The sequence below is a fragment of the Amia ocellicauda genome, chromosome 3 (assembly GCF_036373705.1).
Source record: "Amia ocellicauda isolate fAmiCal2 chromosome 3, fAmiCal2.hap1, whole genome shotgun sequence".
NCBI lineage: Eukaryota > Metazoa > Chordata > Actinopteri > Amiiformes > Amiidae > Amia > Amia ocellicauda.
In genome coordinates, this window is record NC_089852.1 from 4813001 (window position 1) to 4829261 (window position 16261).

The 16261-nt window shown below is 40.0% G+C and overlaps 1 protein-coding gene across 1 annotated transcript in view; it reads right to left on the minus strand.

Annotated features, from left to right (window-relative positions):
- atg7 (ATG7 autophagy related 7 homolog (S. cerevisiae)) overlaps positions 1-14227 on the minus strand; it is a 59711-nt gene extending 45484 nt beyond the window's left edge. Inside the window, exons 1-9 of the mRNA XM_066697824.1 lie at positions 13387-14227; positions 7677-7884; positions 6992-7046; positions 5694-5811; positions 3251-3328; positions 1821-1937; positions 1536-1682; positions 1297-1385; positions 958-1079 (exon numbers count right to left, since the gene is read on the minus strand). Of these exons, the coding sequence (XP_066553921.1) occupies positions 958-1079; positions 1297-1385; positions 1536-1682; positions 1821-1937; positions 3251-3328; positions 5694-5811; positions 6992-7046; positions 7677-7860 (910 nt within the window). The 5' untranslated portion in view covers positions 7861-7884; positions 13387-14227. The remainder of the gene's footprint in view (positions 1-957; positions 1080-1296; positions 1386-1535; positions 1683-1820; positions 1938-3250; positions 3329-5693; positions 5812-6991; positions 7047-7676; positions 7885-13386) is intronic.
- Between the last annotated feature and the right edge of the window lie 2034 nt (positions 14228-16261).

The following is a 16261-nucleotide window of genomic DNA, read 5'->3' on the forward strand; positions in this document are numbered from 1 at the left end:
TTTTTTTTAACTATTATGTAGTTTGTGTTGTGTGGCTGTCAATCACAAGCAGAATAATTTGACACCATTTGCAGTAAATAGAAGCTTTCTTCTTTGTTATGCATCTGCCTGCCAACTTCTAATACTGCTATATCAAATCAATCTCAAGTTTATATGTTACTGTTAGATCGCCACTTTTTATTTCACCCACTATGAGCAAACTCCACCGCCTGCTGTGCAGAATCATTACTTGCGATATAAAGTCACTGCAGCCGGCTGGGTAAGCGACGTCAGCCTCACTTAGTCATATTGTGACACAGTACAGTTACCAACACCTTCCACACTCACCTCCTGATGAGGAATAACTCCGAATAGCTGTGCATTTAGTACAAGCAGTTAAGAGAGTCTTATTAGCTGATAAATCCCATTCCTGAATCTGGAAAATATCATTTTACAATATTGAAATGAAGGTAAACTGAAAATACTCAGGTACTGGAATTGTTGCCATGTTCACTAGCTAGTTAAGAAAAAATAAATAAAGTTACATAGCACAGTAACTTCACACTTTATGGACCGCATGAGGACAAGTGAATTATACACAGTACTTTTCATGCGGTGTGATTAATTTAATTGCCAAAGCTGCAGGCTATTTGTGTATTTGTCTTTCATCCTGTTCTACAAACATTACTGTTCTAGATGGAGATATAGGAGGTTAATTAAAATTATCTGTCTATTATTAAAGGAAGGCAAAGAACAAAAAATATCTCATGGCCGCGGCAGTCTCTAAACAAAAAGCACGACAAACAAACAACTTGAAAGATCAAAACTCTTTGCATAAGCAGTATCCATTAATATTAAAAAGTGCTTTCATCCTTCTCCCACGTGTTTTAAATAAAGGACTTTAAGCTGGATTTGTACACTATATCTCTTGGAAGAACAAGGAAAAAAAAAAAAAAACTGGAAACAATGGACAATTACCTGAACTTGCGGAGATCGCTGGGAGCTTCACTTCGAAGATGATGCTGTGCTGAATGGACCTTGTGCCCTGCAAGGTCCTGTCCCTGAAGCACAGGACCTCGACTGAATCCAAGAGAGCACCCCTAGCACCGAGAATAGAGTAAGAAAGGCAACTGAATCAGGCACACTTCTCCAGCCAGGTGTTATTTAAGAGCTTCTCCTTGCAAGATGACTCACATGACTTCATCAGTATTAATTAAAGCAAGTATTGGAATTACATATTCACAAGTTCAATTAAACCCGTTTTCAAAATCAACGACCACCAGTCCCTCTTTCACCGTGGATTTTATCTGGATTTACCATTTGCTGGCGACAAGGACGAGAATATTCCTCAAAGGCCATCCAGGATGCTGCGATAGAGTGCAGGGATCATAGACACCAATCGTGACCTGAGGACAATATAAATGAGACATTTTAGCCATACAAAAAGATGACACTCTTTCTTATACTTTATGAACTATCTCCTCTCCCCATTAGTGTGATTATCGATCTAATTCCACATGCAGATGCCCGTGTGCTAAGCCTTGTACTTCGAATACCTTCTTTTGGCCTTTGAAGAAGTCGTCCCATTTCCCAAGTGAACACACCGAAACAGAGTCTTCTGTATACTTCACGAGAAAATACGGAAGCGCCGTCACCCCGTTCTCCTGGCAAAGGGTGTCATATGCTTTTTGCAAGGCTTGAATCTGTGAAAACATACATCTTTCTTTAAAGCAAGAGATGTGGTTTGAAAGAATATTAACCTAAATAAGTCTAGCCTAGAAGAATATTAATCTCCACTTGTAATGTAAATTGTAATACTGGTCGATGCCAATCAAACCAACCTGAATGGCAGAGATCTTTTCCTCAAGTGTAACAGGTTGTTGAAGGATGTGAATTCCCTCAGAGAAGCACAGGACGGGGAAGCAAAACCAGTAATAGAAGTGGTATTTCTTCAAGTCCTATAAAATAAGTTGCATTAAGTGACATGGCATATACACCAATCAGCCATAACATTATGACCACTGACAGGTGAAGTGAATAACACTGATAATCTCGTTATCATGGCACCTGTCAGTGGGTGGGATATATTAGGCAGCAAGTGAACATTTTGTCCTCAAAGTTGATGTGTTAGAAGCAGGAAAAATGGGCAGCGTAAGGATCTGAGCGACTTTGACACGGGTCAAATTGTGATGGCTAGACGACTGGGTCAGAGCATCTCCAAAACTGCAGCTCTTGTGGGGTGTTCCCGGTCTGCAGTGGTCAGTACCTATCAAAAGTGCTCCAAGGAAGGAAAAGCGGTGAACCGGCGACAGGGTCTGGGCGGCCAAGGCTCATTGATGCACGTGGGGAGCGAAGGCTGGCCCGTGTGGTCCGATCCAACAGACAAGCTACTGTAGCTCAAATTGCTGAAAAAGTTAATGCTGGTTCTGATAGAAAGGTGTCAGAAGACACAGTGCATCGCAGTTTGTTGCGTATGGGGCTGCGTAGCCGCAGACCAGTCAGGGTGCCCATGCTGACCCCTGTCCACTGCCGAAAGCGCCTACAATGGGCACGTGAGCATCAGAACTGGACCACGGAGCAATGGAAGAAGGTGGCCTGGTCTGATGAATCACGAGTTCAAGGTGTTGACTTGGCCTCCAAATTCCCCAGATCTCTATCCAATTGAGCATCTGTGGGATGTGCTGGACAAAAGTCCGATCCATGGAGGCCCCACCTCGCAACTTACAGGACTTAAAGGATCTGCTGCTAACGTCTTGGTGCCAGATACCACAGCACACCTTCAGAGGTCTAGAGGAGTCCATGCCACGACGGGTCAGGGCTGTTTTGGGACCTACACAATATTAGGCAGGTGGTCATAATGTTATGGCTGATCGGTGTATATAGCTCTTATATTTTGTAAGTCGCCCTGGACAAGGGCATCTGCTAAGAAATTTATATATATATATATATATATATATATATATATATATATATATATATATATATATATATACACACACACATACATACATATATATACAAATCAACACACAAATACATAGACATATATACGTTGAATTCATAACATTAATTCACTATAATTGCAGCTCATTTTTCAAAAACTAATAAGTGGTATCCTAGTATCTAATGTCATATTCTGCACGTAAAGCCAACAGGATATTTCTGTGGGGACTAATTTCAAATTGTTTACAAAGTGATCTATATGGAGAACATGAAATGAAGGAAAAAATACACCAAAAGTTATTCTTGTTTGCTTCAGAAAACAACTTACTGCAAAAGTCAACAGGAGAAATTTGCTTAGAACTGATGGGTTTTCAAAGACTGCCCCAGATTGAATTGCATCCCATATCTGTGAATAAAATAAGGCATAGCCAATAATGAAGAATGAGAACTTCATGCATTAACACATTCCCAGAGCCACATATTTTCATCATTTAGTTTCATATTAGTGTTTTATTTAACTAAATTAGAAATGAAAAAGCTTTCCAAACAACACAAACATAACCAGCAGTTACCTGAAACGTAACCCCAATGTCCTCACTTAAGTTATTTTTAAAGGATATTTCAGCTAAAATAATGATCAATAAACAACACGTTACCATTTCTACGTTTAGCTGTACCTCTAATTAAACTATAGGATGGACATATTTTCTCATTTTGATTATTTTTTATCCAGATTTGTTTCTTAGACATGTTTATACAGTTTATATCACTTTATACAGGGATACAAATGAGCTTAATTCTGAACTGATATAACAGGGATGTTTATATACAGTGGGGGAAAAAAGTATTTGATCCCCTGCTGATTTTGTACGTTTGCCCACTGACAAAGAAATGATCAGTCTATAATTTTAATGGTAGGTGTATTTTAACTGTCTGCAACAAAATCCAGAAAAACGCATTTCAAAAAAGTTATAAATTGATTTGCATGTTAATGAGGAAAATAAGTATTTGACCCCTTCGACTTAGTACTTGGTGGCAAAACCCTTGTTGGCAATCACAGAGGTCAGACGTTTCTTGTAGTTGGCCACCAGGTTTGCACACATCTCAGGAGGGATTTTGTCCCACTCCTCTTTGCAGATCCTCTCCAAGTCATTAAGGTTTCGAGGCTGACGTTTGGCAACTCGAACCTTCAGCTCCCTCCACAGATTTTCTATGGGATTAAGGTCTGGAGACTGGCTAGGCCACTCCAGGACCTTAATGTGCTTCTTCTTGAGCCACTCCTTTGTTGCCTTGGCTGTGCGTTTTGGGTCATTGTCATGCTGGAATACCCATCCACGACCCATTTTCAATGCCCTGGCTGAGGGAAGGAGGTTCTCACCCAAGATTTGACGGTACTTGGCCCCGTCCATCGTCCCTTTGATGCGGTGCAGTTGTCCTGTCCCCTTAGCAGAAAAACACCCCCAAAGCATAATGTTTCCACCTCCATGTTTGACGGTGGGGATGGTGTTCTTGGGGTCATTCCTCCTCCTCCAAACACGGCAAGCTGAGTTGATGGCAAAGAGCTTGATTTTGGTCTCATCTGACCAGAACACTTTCACCCAGTTCTCCTCTGAATCATTCAGATGTTCATTGGCAAACTTCAGACGGGCCTGTACATGTGCTTTCTTGAGCAGGGGGACCTTGCGGGCGCTGCAGGATTTCAGTCCTTCATGGCATAGTGTGTTACCAATTGTTTTCTTGGTGACTATGGTCCCAGCTGCCTTGAGATCATTAACAAGATCCTCCTGTGTAGTTCTGGGCTGATTCCTCACCGTTCTCATGATCATTGAAACTCCACGAGGTGAGATCTTGCAAATAATCGCACCAACTGTTGTCACCTTCTCACCAAGCTGCTTGGCGATGGTCTTGTAGCCCATTCCAGCCTTGTGTAGGTCTACAATCTTGTCCCTGACATTCTTGGACAGCTCTTTGGTCTTGGCCATGGTGGAGAGTTTGGAATCTGATTGATTGATTGCTTCTGTGGACAGGTGTCTTTAATACAGGTAACGAGCTGAGATTAGGAGCACTCCCTTTAAGAGAGTGCTCCTAATCTCAGCTCGTTACCTGTATAAAAGACACCTGGGAGCCAGAAATCTTCCTGATTGATAGGGGATCAAATACTTATTTCCCTCATTAACATGGAAATCAATTTATATCTTTTTTGAAATGCGTTTTTCTGGATTTTTTTGTTGTTATTCTGTATCTCACTGTTAAAATACACCTACCATTAAAATTATAGACTGATCATTTCTTTGTCAGTGGGCAAACGTACAAAATCAGCAGGGGATCAAATACTTTTTTCCCTCACTGTATATATGCAATTCTGCATGTCTAACTGTACATGTATGACTTGGAAATTGAGTGGCTTTGGGGGTGAAGTTTAACTCTGGATTGGTGGCAGCTCATATTATTCAGAAGATAGGATTACAGGAGGAAACAAATAAGTGACACTTATCATTGTTTATACAGAATTTCAGTTTACGCATTTTGTTTCAGAGTTGCAACTAATTTATTGGTGAACCCCAAATGGATCCAATCAACACATTATTGTCTCTCCTGAGTTGCTCCCAGCAGGGTTTTGAGGATTCATCCCATATTCCTCATTCCTGGTTGGCAAGCCTATGTAAATGAATTACTGACCATAATGTTGTACAATACAGTATACATACACCACAGCATCTGTGCCCAGAATCATATTGCTTTTTCACTTTTTGGCTAGTTAATCCTCTTACCTCCTTAGCTCCTTTTTCCATCAGTTCTTTCTTATCACATGATTTAAAGGCTTCCAGGGTGTTTGTGTTGTAAAGAGTCCCGACCACAGGGCAGCACCGTGCTGGAGTTGGGCCATCCCTTAACAAATGGAGAAACCCTTTCAGTGGTGTAAATGGATTTCACTCTGGGTTACAGCTATTTAGAAAGAGCTGAATTAATCACACTGTATTGATGCAGTCTAAAAATTATAAAGTCCAAAGGCTTCATATCTTTCACATGAGCCAGGTCAAAACACATTCAACTGGAAAAGGACCAACCATTTCAACCATATTAAGCCAAAAGGACTTAAAAACATGCACATTCACAGCCACCATGATGTGATTGGCAAGGATGTAGGTTGGTTGTAAAATGTCATTTTTAAACAGAGAAACAAAGGGAAGAACACAAGACTGACAGTAATGTTCATTTAATTACAACAAACGAGCATCGACTCTCCCCTTCTCTAATAACACTCCGAGATCAAACTTCAAGATTAAGGCTTCATTGACCTAAAACCAGCATTCATTTCTTCAGGTCAATCAATATAACGTAGCACCCGGTTTAGAAGTTAACAAAGGATTTCCCCTGCTTTCCATTTGTCTGATGACTTCGGCCACCCTTCCTGAAGTGCGATTGTTTGGAGGCACGCACGCTGGCACCCACCCACCGCGATTTACACAAGGATGTGGCCTACCTGACCTGAGCTCACTGCCCCTCTGGGGTGTGGACAAATGCAGGGCATATTAATTGTAAGGTCAAGCGGTTGGTTGTACGCACTCTGCGGTGCCAAAGTGGGGTGAGAAGTAGTATGTAATCCTAAATGTACACGTATTTGCTGCTCATGATCATGAATGAATGTAAAGGGCTTATGTTTGGAGCTGGGAGCTGCAGTTTTTTTATCCCTTCACCAGTGCTTCAAAGAAACTTGCTTCAACTCATGAAAAAAGTTGATTTATAAAGGGAATATTAGTATAACAGAAAATTACAGAAGAGGTAAGTAGTGGCTAAAAACATTGCTGTTATTGTCCTTCCTGTAAAGAAAGTTTTAGTCAGTTCAAAAGCAGCTTTAATGGTCTTCAGAAAAAAATTATCCCTACAATAAAAAAACACTTATTTTAAAAGGATACATGTTTTTTTGCTTCAATGTTATAATACAAAAAGCAATAATACAGAAATAATAGAGATACTACAGAAAACTAAACAGCCCTGAAAGACTTTTGTCATTGTTAATGGAGGACTTCCTGGATAAACAATCTGTTAATGTAGCCCAGATACTCACACATCAAATGCACTGAACTCCAAGGTTAAACGAGTAGGAAGTCCAACAGGATCACCTTGAAGTTGAAATAAATACATATATGAGTGATACACTGTCCACGAGACATTTCTTAATGTGTTAGCCTGAACTGATGTTGTTTTTCTTTTTTCTGTAAATAATGCAATGAATGAAGAGCAAATTATTTATTTTATGTTCAAGTGATATTATTAACATGATGTCATTAAAGAGGACAAAGGTGGTGTTATGGCCTATTAAGACCCATCCTTGCTTTCTCAAAAGAAATGTGAAGCTCTTGACTGGTGTCAGGGCAGCGTTCAGTAAGGCATTATATTGAAGTTGTGATGACTACACTAATAACTAATGTGTATCGTGTGACATGGGGATCCAGTACAGATATCTAGCAAATATGACATCTCAGGGCATTTATTATAAACTAACAATCAACTCCATATGGGTATTATCGGAGATCACGGATAAATGTAAACATTGACTACATATTTCACTCCGAGTGTTTTCCCTGACACCACAAAAATGAAGTTCACAACAATAGTTATTACTGTTGACTTAGCTGTTGCTAAATTGAGCTTCCGGGATCAGCACCTTGTACCAAAAAGCAAACACACTCAGTTTTGAGAGTTAGTCGGCAGGACATATACACACATGTGCATTTAGCAGCTGGACTTACCATTATAATAATAGCCTTTGATACTTTTCGGACTTTCATCCAGCCGGTAGTCATTGATTTTTTTCTGAGTGAGTTCATGCCAGAAACCGGCTTCCAAGGCGCTGCTAAAAGGCGCGAACTGCAGCTTGGGATTGTCGCCTGGAGCTATGGTGCCTTTCTCTGTGGACTCTGCAGCCGTTGCCATGTTCAGATTCTATCCCTTCTACAACTGCGGGGGAGTCATTTAAAGAATACAGGATGAGACAAAGTTCTGTGTTACAGTAATGTATCGTTGATATTGTAATGACACAATTGCCAGAATCTGAACTATTCTGCAACAGACTTAAATTCACCGGCATGCAGGGACAGCATTGCAATTAATATGACAGAAGAAATGTAACACAAATCCTCTAATATTAAGTACCAACTGTTTTTAATTTGCACAAGCTCCTGGTTTAGAAATAAATAAGGTATTTAACAGCATCTCAATTGTGAATAGCAAATCATGAATACAAATTTAAGAGGCGTGACTCATCGGGCAAATGCATTTTGCTTTAAATTAAATTTGTATCAGAAATTTCATGGTTAATATACGTCTTCAACCAAGATAAATGCAATGCATAGGTCTATTAAGGAAGCTAATCCCACCACCCCGCATAGATGTCCAGCACAGTGCGAGTGGATGCTGTGGTTCTAAGTGGTTGAAAGTAAATACCAACGCTATTATAGGCAACTCAAAATTTATGTTTGCTATTGACGTGTGCAAAACTGTGTAGGCAGAGCCCTCCATGTGAAGGATGTGAATTATCTGCAAGGATATAGTGTAGGCTCCTGTTATTATGATTCATAGGGGAAAACAGCAAAACAGGGCAATGCATGTTAGAGAAAGATGTTCAAAAAATACAAGTAATATATTTTTTTAAACTACAGATTTATATAGTTGGTCTTATTCCTCTTTGACTTTATCCCATCCTCCAAATGCAGCTATTATGTGGCACTAAACACTTTAAAATATTACTCATGGGCTGTTTCTCTCCCTTGGAGATGCAATGCCTGTGTAGTTCCTGGGCAATTAGCAAGGTTCTGAACAACATGGATTTTTTTTATATTCACTTGTTGCTACAAAAGCTTATAATTGTGCATATAATTGTGACTTGCAATGCTCATGTACTGATTATTATTCTTTTAACTCCTAAGTTAGAATTGCTGGGAACTTCCAAGATGTCAGCTTTGATTATGTAAGGCAGGGCTGCATCCTCAAGAAGAATTACAGGAACACTGCTCAGTTATAGCAAGCTTTTAATGGCATTGTTTTTCATATTAGACTGTCCAGAGAGAAAAAATGTAAATTAAATAATCTAAATATGTTTCCCACTAAAAAGGTCACATAAGCACGTCTGCGATTGATATGGCTGTCTTCAAACATTCGAAAGTTCGTTTAGTCTCCAGACCTTTGGAGGTTTGTCGCGTGATAGAAATTGACAATGTTTGAATACTATTCAACGAACCTATGTTCGTTAATGTGTTTCGAAGCTTCAAAGGTAAAAATTCACCGTTTGGGACAACCCTTGTGTTTTATTTTATTATTATTTTTAACGAAGGGTGTCGTTTGAAACTGCCAAGACAAACATTACATTTTTATACCGGGATAATCATCCAATATATAGTCTAGATATTCGACTTCAAATGTGTTTGTTTGAATGTAAAATAAGCCATTAATGTAACTGTAGGACATTAAATGTAGGACACAAACAAAAATACTGGGTGATGTATTGCAGTTTTAAACAATCCATTAGGGCAGTGGTTCTCAACCCTGGTCCTGGAGGCCCCCTACCCTGCTGGATTTTGTTCTAACTGAGCTCCGAGTTTCTTAATTGAACCCTTAACTAGTAATTTCCTAAATCAGAGCCTTAACATTATTTTGAACTGCAGGGGTTTTAAGTTAAGAATAACATTGTTTAAGGAACATTGTGTCAGTTAAAAAGTCAAATGTAAGCAAATTATTACTTAAATTAAGGGTTCAATTAATTAATTGAGAGCTCTGTAGGAACAAAAACCAGCAGAGTAGGGGGCCTCCACAGGACCAGGGCTGAGAACCACTGCATTAATGGCAATATACTAGTTACACAGGCCAAAAACAGTTAGAATTATGAACAGTGACAATTATGTTTTATTACTCTGATACAATGCTGTCTGTGCTAAGTGTTAGCATTTGATTGATTGAACTGTCAGTGGGTAACAAACTCCTTACTTGATAATGCAAATCAGACAGTCAATTAGACTCCCATTAGTCAGACATCAAGATAGACTGATGAAATTCAACAGGCACAGAGGCTGCCACTGGGACACTTCAACACTCATGCTATCGTATCTGCCAATCTAACATGCATTTGGAATATTTAAGAACACTATATTCTAGAAGTTGAAAAAAAATCCCCAACCACTGACTATTTGAGTATAGTTTCGCTCAGGTTATCCGTAAGATTTTAAGACATCTGAAGTAAGTCTTTAGTATTTTCGGAATTGATTATTCCAATGTAATCTATCCATGTCAGTGCTATAGCATTCATCCATGACTTTCTGTTTTGAAACTTTATATATTATGGTAATATATATTTTAATGATACGCAGGATAAATTGTGATTTAGCACACAGGAGGATTTTAGGATTTATGGCAGATCATGCCTGCTAAAGTGATAAATTGCTCTAGACAGCAGGAATCACTTCTCTCTCCTACTTCGCCTTCTACGTGCCACTTAATTTGACACATTACAGAAGGGGTTTTAAGCTTATTTGATACAGATTAAACAAAACCAAAACTTAGGGCACATTACTGATCAACACATATTAGCCTGTACAGACATTACTCTTAAAATAGGAAAACTGGAAACAACAAAATCCTGAGCATGCAACATATAAATGCCTGTGTCTCGCTTCACCACTGAACACTTACTGCAGTAATTGAAAAATAAAAAACTTTTAGATGTGTATCAGCTATACACTCACCTAAAGGATTATTAGGAACACCTGTTCAATTTCTCATTAATGCAATTATCTAACCAACCAATCACATGGCAGTTGCTTCAATGCATTTAGGGGTGTGGTCCTGGTCAAGACAATCTCCTGAACTCCAAACTGAATGTCTGAATGGGAAAGAAAGGTGATTTAAGCAATTTTGAGCGTGGCACGGTTGTTGGTGCCAGACGGGCCGGTCTGAGTATTTCACAATCTGCTCAGTTACTGGGATTTTCACGCACAACCATTTCTAGGGTTTACAAAGAATGGTGTGAAAAGGGAAAAACATCCAGTATGCGGCAGTCCTGTGGGCGAAAATGCCTTGTTGATGCTAGAGGTCAGAGGAGAATGGGCCGACTGATTCAAGCCGATAGAAGAGCAACTTTGACTGAAATAACCACTCGTTACAACCGAGGTATGCAGCAAAGCATTTGTGAAGCCACAACACGTACAACCTTGAGGCGGATGGTCTACAACAGCAGAAGACCCCACCGGGTACCACTCATCTCCACTACAAATAGAAAAAAGAGGCTACAATTTGCACAAGCTCACCAAAATTGGACAGTTGAAGACTGGAAAAATGTTGCCTGGTCTGATGAGTCTCGATTTCTGTTGAGACATTCAGATGGTAGAGTCAGAATTTGGCGTAAACAGAATGAGAACATGGATCCATCATGCCTTGTTACCACTGTGCAGGCTGGTGGTGGTGGTGTAATGGTGTGGGGGATGTTTTCTTGGCACACTTTAGGCCCCTTAGTGCCAATTGGGCATCGTTTAAATGCCACGGCCTACCTGAGCATTGTTTCTGACCATTTCCATCCCTTTATGACCACCATGTACCCATCCTCTGATGGCTACTTCCAGCAGGATAATGCACCATGTCACAAAGGTCGAATCATTTCAAATTGGTTTCTTGAACATGACAATGAGTTCACTGTACTAAACTGGCCCCCACAGTCACCAGATCTCAACCCAATAGAGCATCTTTGGGATGTGGTGGAACGGGAGCTTCGTGCCCTGGATGTGCATCCCACAAATCTCCATCAACTGCAAGATGCTATCCTATCAATATGGGCCAACATTTCTAAAGAATGCTTTCAGCACCTTGTTGAATCAATGCCACGTAGAATTAAGGCAGTTCTCAAGGCGAAAGGGGATCAAACACAGTATTAGTATGGTGTTCCTAATAATCCTTTAGGTGAGTGTATATATGTTAAAAAAAAAAAAAAACTGAATTGCTAACCTGCCCAGTTGTGACTCCGCTGCTATTGTTATCTTAACTCACTGTGGAAGAAAACAAGTCTTTGCTCTGAGGTTGGTTTGCAGAATCATTCAAAGTAGTTTATTCAAGCAATTTCAGGTGGGGAATTCGACAACAGCCTGACAGGGTTACCTCTGACAGGAAGAGAAGTTTCTCTGCACACAGGCACAATCAGTCAGCTGATATACATTGTAAATTACACAAGCTTGATTCATTAGATTCCTTACAGAGACCTAAAGCAATGAAAGAAGAAGTACTAAAAGGTCTAAGATCCTTTTCTGGCAGTTTGCAATTTTGGAAACCAATTTCTCAATATCCCCAAACCATCCTCTGACACACCCAGGTTGTGCTACAATTTGAAGACTATTCGCTCTTTCCACACCACCTAGCACTTGTCCCATTGTGCCCTGGGAAAGCTTATCAGAAATGGGATATGTAAGAGTGCCATGGCATTTAAAACAAATCTGAGATCACGACACCAATGTAATGTAAGAACAATCCTCAAATGCAGAGATACACACATCCCCATTAGGTGTTCTTCAAGATCCTCTCTCTGAGTTTCAATGTGCAATGATTGTAGAAATTGATCATTAATGTTTTACTAATTCAAACAGATGAGGAAGTTCTAATGCAGTTTAAAATAAAAAGATTTCAGGATGACCTTTCAGTCTTTCAATAAAGTGCTCACTTTCACCATTAAAATAAACATGCATTTAACAGAAACCAAGTCATATGACCTCAAATGTGGTGACTGTGATACTCGTGTAAGAAAACACAAAAGGATTTGAGTTAGAATGAGCTCAACTCTGCATTGAACTCAATTGTAATACTTGCTGTTGTGAATATATCAAATGTTTTACACACAAGAGAAATGAATGTTAAAGTATTCATTCACATTTTCTGCAATTTTAGGAATGAGGATGTTCCTCTTTTTACAGGAAACCTTGTAATAAGTAATGTATGGCAACTGCGTATTTAATTACTTTATGAACATGTTAAATGTGCACATGCTGCTCATGCGGGCAGGACACAGGTAACAGGTTAATGTAATTATTTGCTCAAGTTACACCTTATATCCTTATTAATATCTGCATGGATCCTATTTGAGAAGGAAAAACACTTCAGTCAATTTCAACTACGTAGTTCGAGCTGAGGTTCAGCCGCCATAAAATGTATAAGCGATTAAAATGTTTGAAATGTAGTCATGATAAAGTCAATTATTTACCAGCTGCTATGTTTGGGAATTATATGTGCCAAGTTAGTTGTCTTTCAAACCATCACTTGAGTGCTTTAATAACTTAAACCAGCCTTGTTTATGTCATATCCAAAGCGTCAGACAAACAAGGCACATATAAATGACACACTGGAGGACGCGGAGATTAATTGCATTTACTAACTATAACGATTACCCCCAAATCCTCCCGCAAAGCAGAGCCCTCCACTGTGTTTACTTACCAAGAGCTGACTTCCTCCTTCGGATGCGTGATAGAACTCCTGACCGTGTGACGTCAGACGTAGAGCGTTATCCAAGTGCACGCACGTCGTTACGTCAGGCGTTTTAATCATGGCAGGGCAGCGCAGTGCAGAGCTCACAACAGCAATACACCCAAATCTGGGCAAAGAGAACTTTTCTAACTAAAATACTGTGATTGCGAGAAGTATGTGTAAAAAAAACGTTCAGTCCGCTTGCCTTTCTATTTTGTGTTTATTAAAATCCTATTCAATATCAATTATGCTCACGAACTAAGCAAAGGTCCTTCTTACCTTCGCAAGACAGCTGCTTGAACAGTGACTATAGCTACTTGCAACACATATGCGTCCTTTTTCTTCGTTTAACTTAGTCTACCCACTGCACTCCAAATCCAATGCTCATATGCTTTAATTTAAATTACGGTGTCATCACCATCGTATAAAACACAAAAAACCAAAACAAGAACAAGAACAGAAATACAACCAAGCACGAAAACACCGAGAAAAACTGATACACGCCGTTCCTTTTCATCTTAACAATGTCTACCTCCCTCTCCTGTTTAAAGATACAATGTTACTTCCAGGCGGAGCAGCGAAGAGGACTCAACTCGCTACAACCGGCTCTCCTCGTTTGCTATGTTCAGAGCGCATCCCTGTGGGATTCATAAAACACGAGTTGTGCCGCATCTGTGCGTTCATCGATGCAGGAATCTCGTCTCCCTGAATGAGCTTTCGAAATTCTCAATGCTTTGCGCGATGTGGTTTTTCACGTCGGGCCACATAACGAGCTGAACTAGACCGGCATAGACATGTGCAGAGACGCGTCCGTGGATACAGGCCAGCCAGAGGCTCAGCAGCGCCAGAGCAAACCAACTGGACTTGATCAGGATGACACGATTTATTGTCTATGTACAGATACTCAAATAAGTAAGTCCAACATACAATAATAACCTATAGGGTTCCACACCAAAGACTGATCCTCAGATTGGAAGCTGTAGGCATTCAGGGTAATGTAAGTAGATGGATTATGAACTGGTTGATGTCTAGGAAGCAGAGGGTGTCGATTAGAGGAGTCGCTTCTAACTGGAGTGAGGTTGTTAGTGGAGTTCCACAGGGATCAGTACTAGGGCCTGTGCTGTTTCTAATCTATATTAATGATCTGGACTCTGGGATAGTTAGCAAACTTGTCACATTTGCCGATGATACTAAAATAGGTGGCTCAGCAGACACAATCTCGGCAGCTCAGGTTATTCAAAGGGACGATATTCAGTTGTGGCCCGACACCTGGCAGATGAAATTCAATGTGGGCAAGTGCAAGGTATTACATGCAGGTAACAAACATGTCCACTATAATTACACTATGGGAAGAATAGAACTAGATGAAGTAACGCATGAGAACGACTCAGGAGTCTATGTGGACTCCTCACTCTCTCCATCCAAACAATGTGGGGAAGCAATAAAAAAGGCAAACAGTGTTAGGGTATATTGTCAAAAGTGTAGAATTGAGAACAAGGGCAGTGATGTTCAGACTGTACAATGCACTAGTTAGAGCTCATCTGGATACTGTGGACAGTTCTGGGCTCCACACTTCAAGAAAGATATCGCTGCTCTAGAGGCAGTTCAGAGGAGAGCAACCAGACTTATTCCAGGTCTGAAGGGAATGTCCTACTGAGAGATTGAGGAACTGAACCTTCTCACCCTGGAACAGAGGAGACTACGTGGGGACTTGACTCAAGTCTTCAAAATCCTGAAAGGCATCAACCACATCAAACCAGAGGAGCTTTTCCAGATCAGCAGGGACACACGCACCCGGGGACACAAATGGAAATTGGGCTTCAAGGCATTCAAGACAGAAAACAGGAGACACTTCTTCACACAGAGAGGCGTCACAATCTGAACAAACTCCCCAGCGATGTGGCTGAAGAGACAATTTGGGAACATTCAAAAACAGACTGGATCGGATCCTTGGATTACTCAGTTATTAATGGACACCAAACAAGCACAATGTGGCAAATGGCCTCCTCTTGATTGTAAACTTTTATATGTTCTTATGTTCTATATAAATAAAACACGCATCGTAGATTATAGAGTATCTCCACCACTTTCTAGGAAATCAGTGTAGATGTATCCCATGGTTCTGCTGGGTTATGTGGTTTGTTTTGTTTGATTCCTAATACATAAATTGTTGGTATTTTACAACATCCTGGATTATATACTGAAAAGAACTGATAGATTTTGTTCCAGTTGATACCATTGTCAGGGACCTTTGTCAGTCATGGGTACAGGAACCTTATGAACACCTGCACAAAGGAAGCAAGCGTCTTCAATGACATCATCAGGCGCTGGAAGATGTCACAAGCCTCTGTAGTCCCCATACCCCAGATCAGCAGAATGACTTTTCGAGTATAAGTCTCCTTTCTATTTATATTTAAGTGGTGTATACTTACTCGAAAGCCAGAAAAAAAAAACATGCACATTAAGTACTTATATGGAACAGTATTTATTTTACTTCTCTCAAAGGCATTTCCTTCCCTAAAGGAGACCAGTGATATGCAGTATGGTAAACTGTGAACTACATAGATCTTCATAAAACATGCCAGTAAAAAAGTTAATGGGTATCAGTTGTTTATTAGACATATTGCATTGCATTGCCTTTTGCTTATATTAAGTCCAGAATAACTGATTGTGCTGCTTATAAAGTTATGCAAATATGTGTTGACACTCAACATTGATCATTTTAGTCTTGAAGTCTCTAAAATGCCCTGACTTTCAAATTACAGTCAAACAACGGTCAAGGTCATTAGCCCAAAATGTTTGCAGTCAGAAAACAGCTTGTTAAAGGAACTTGGCAAAGATTCCT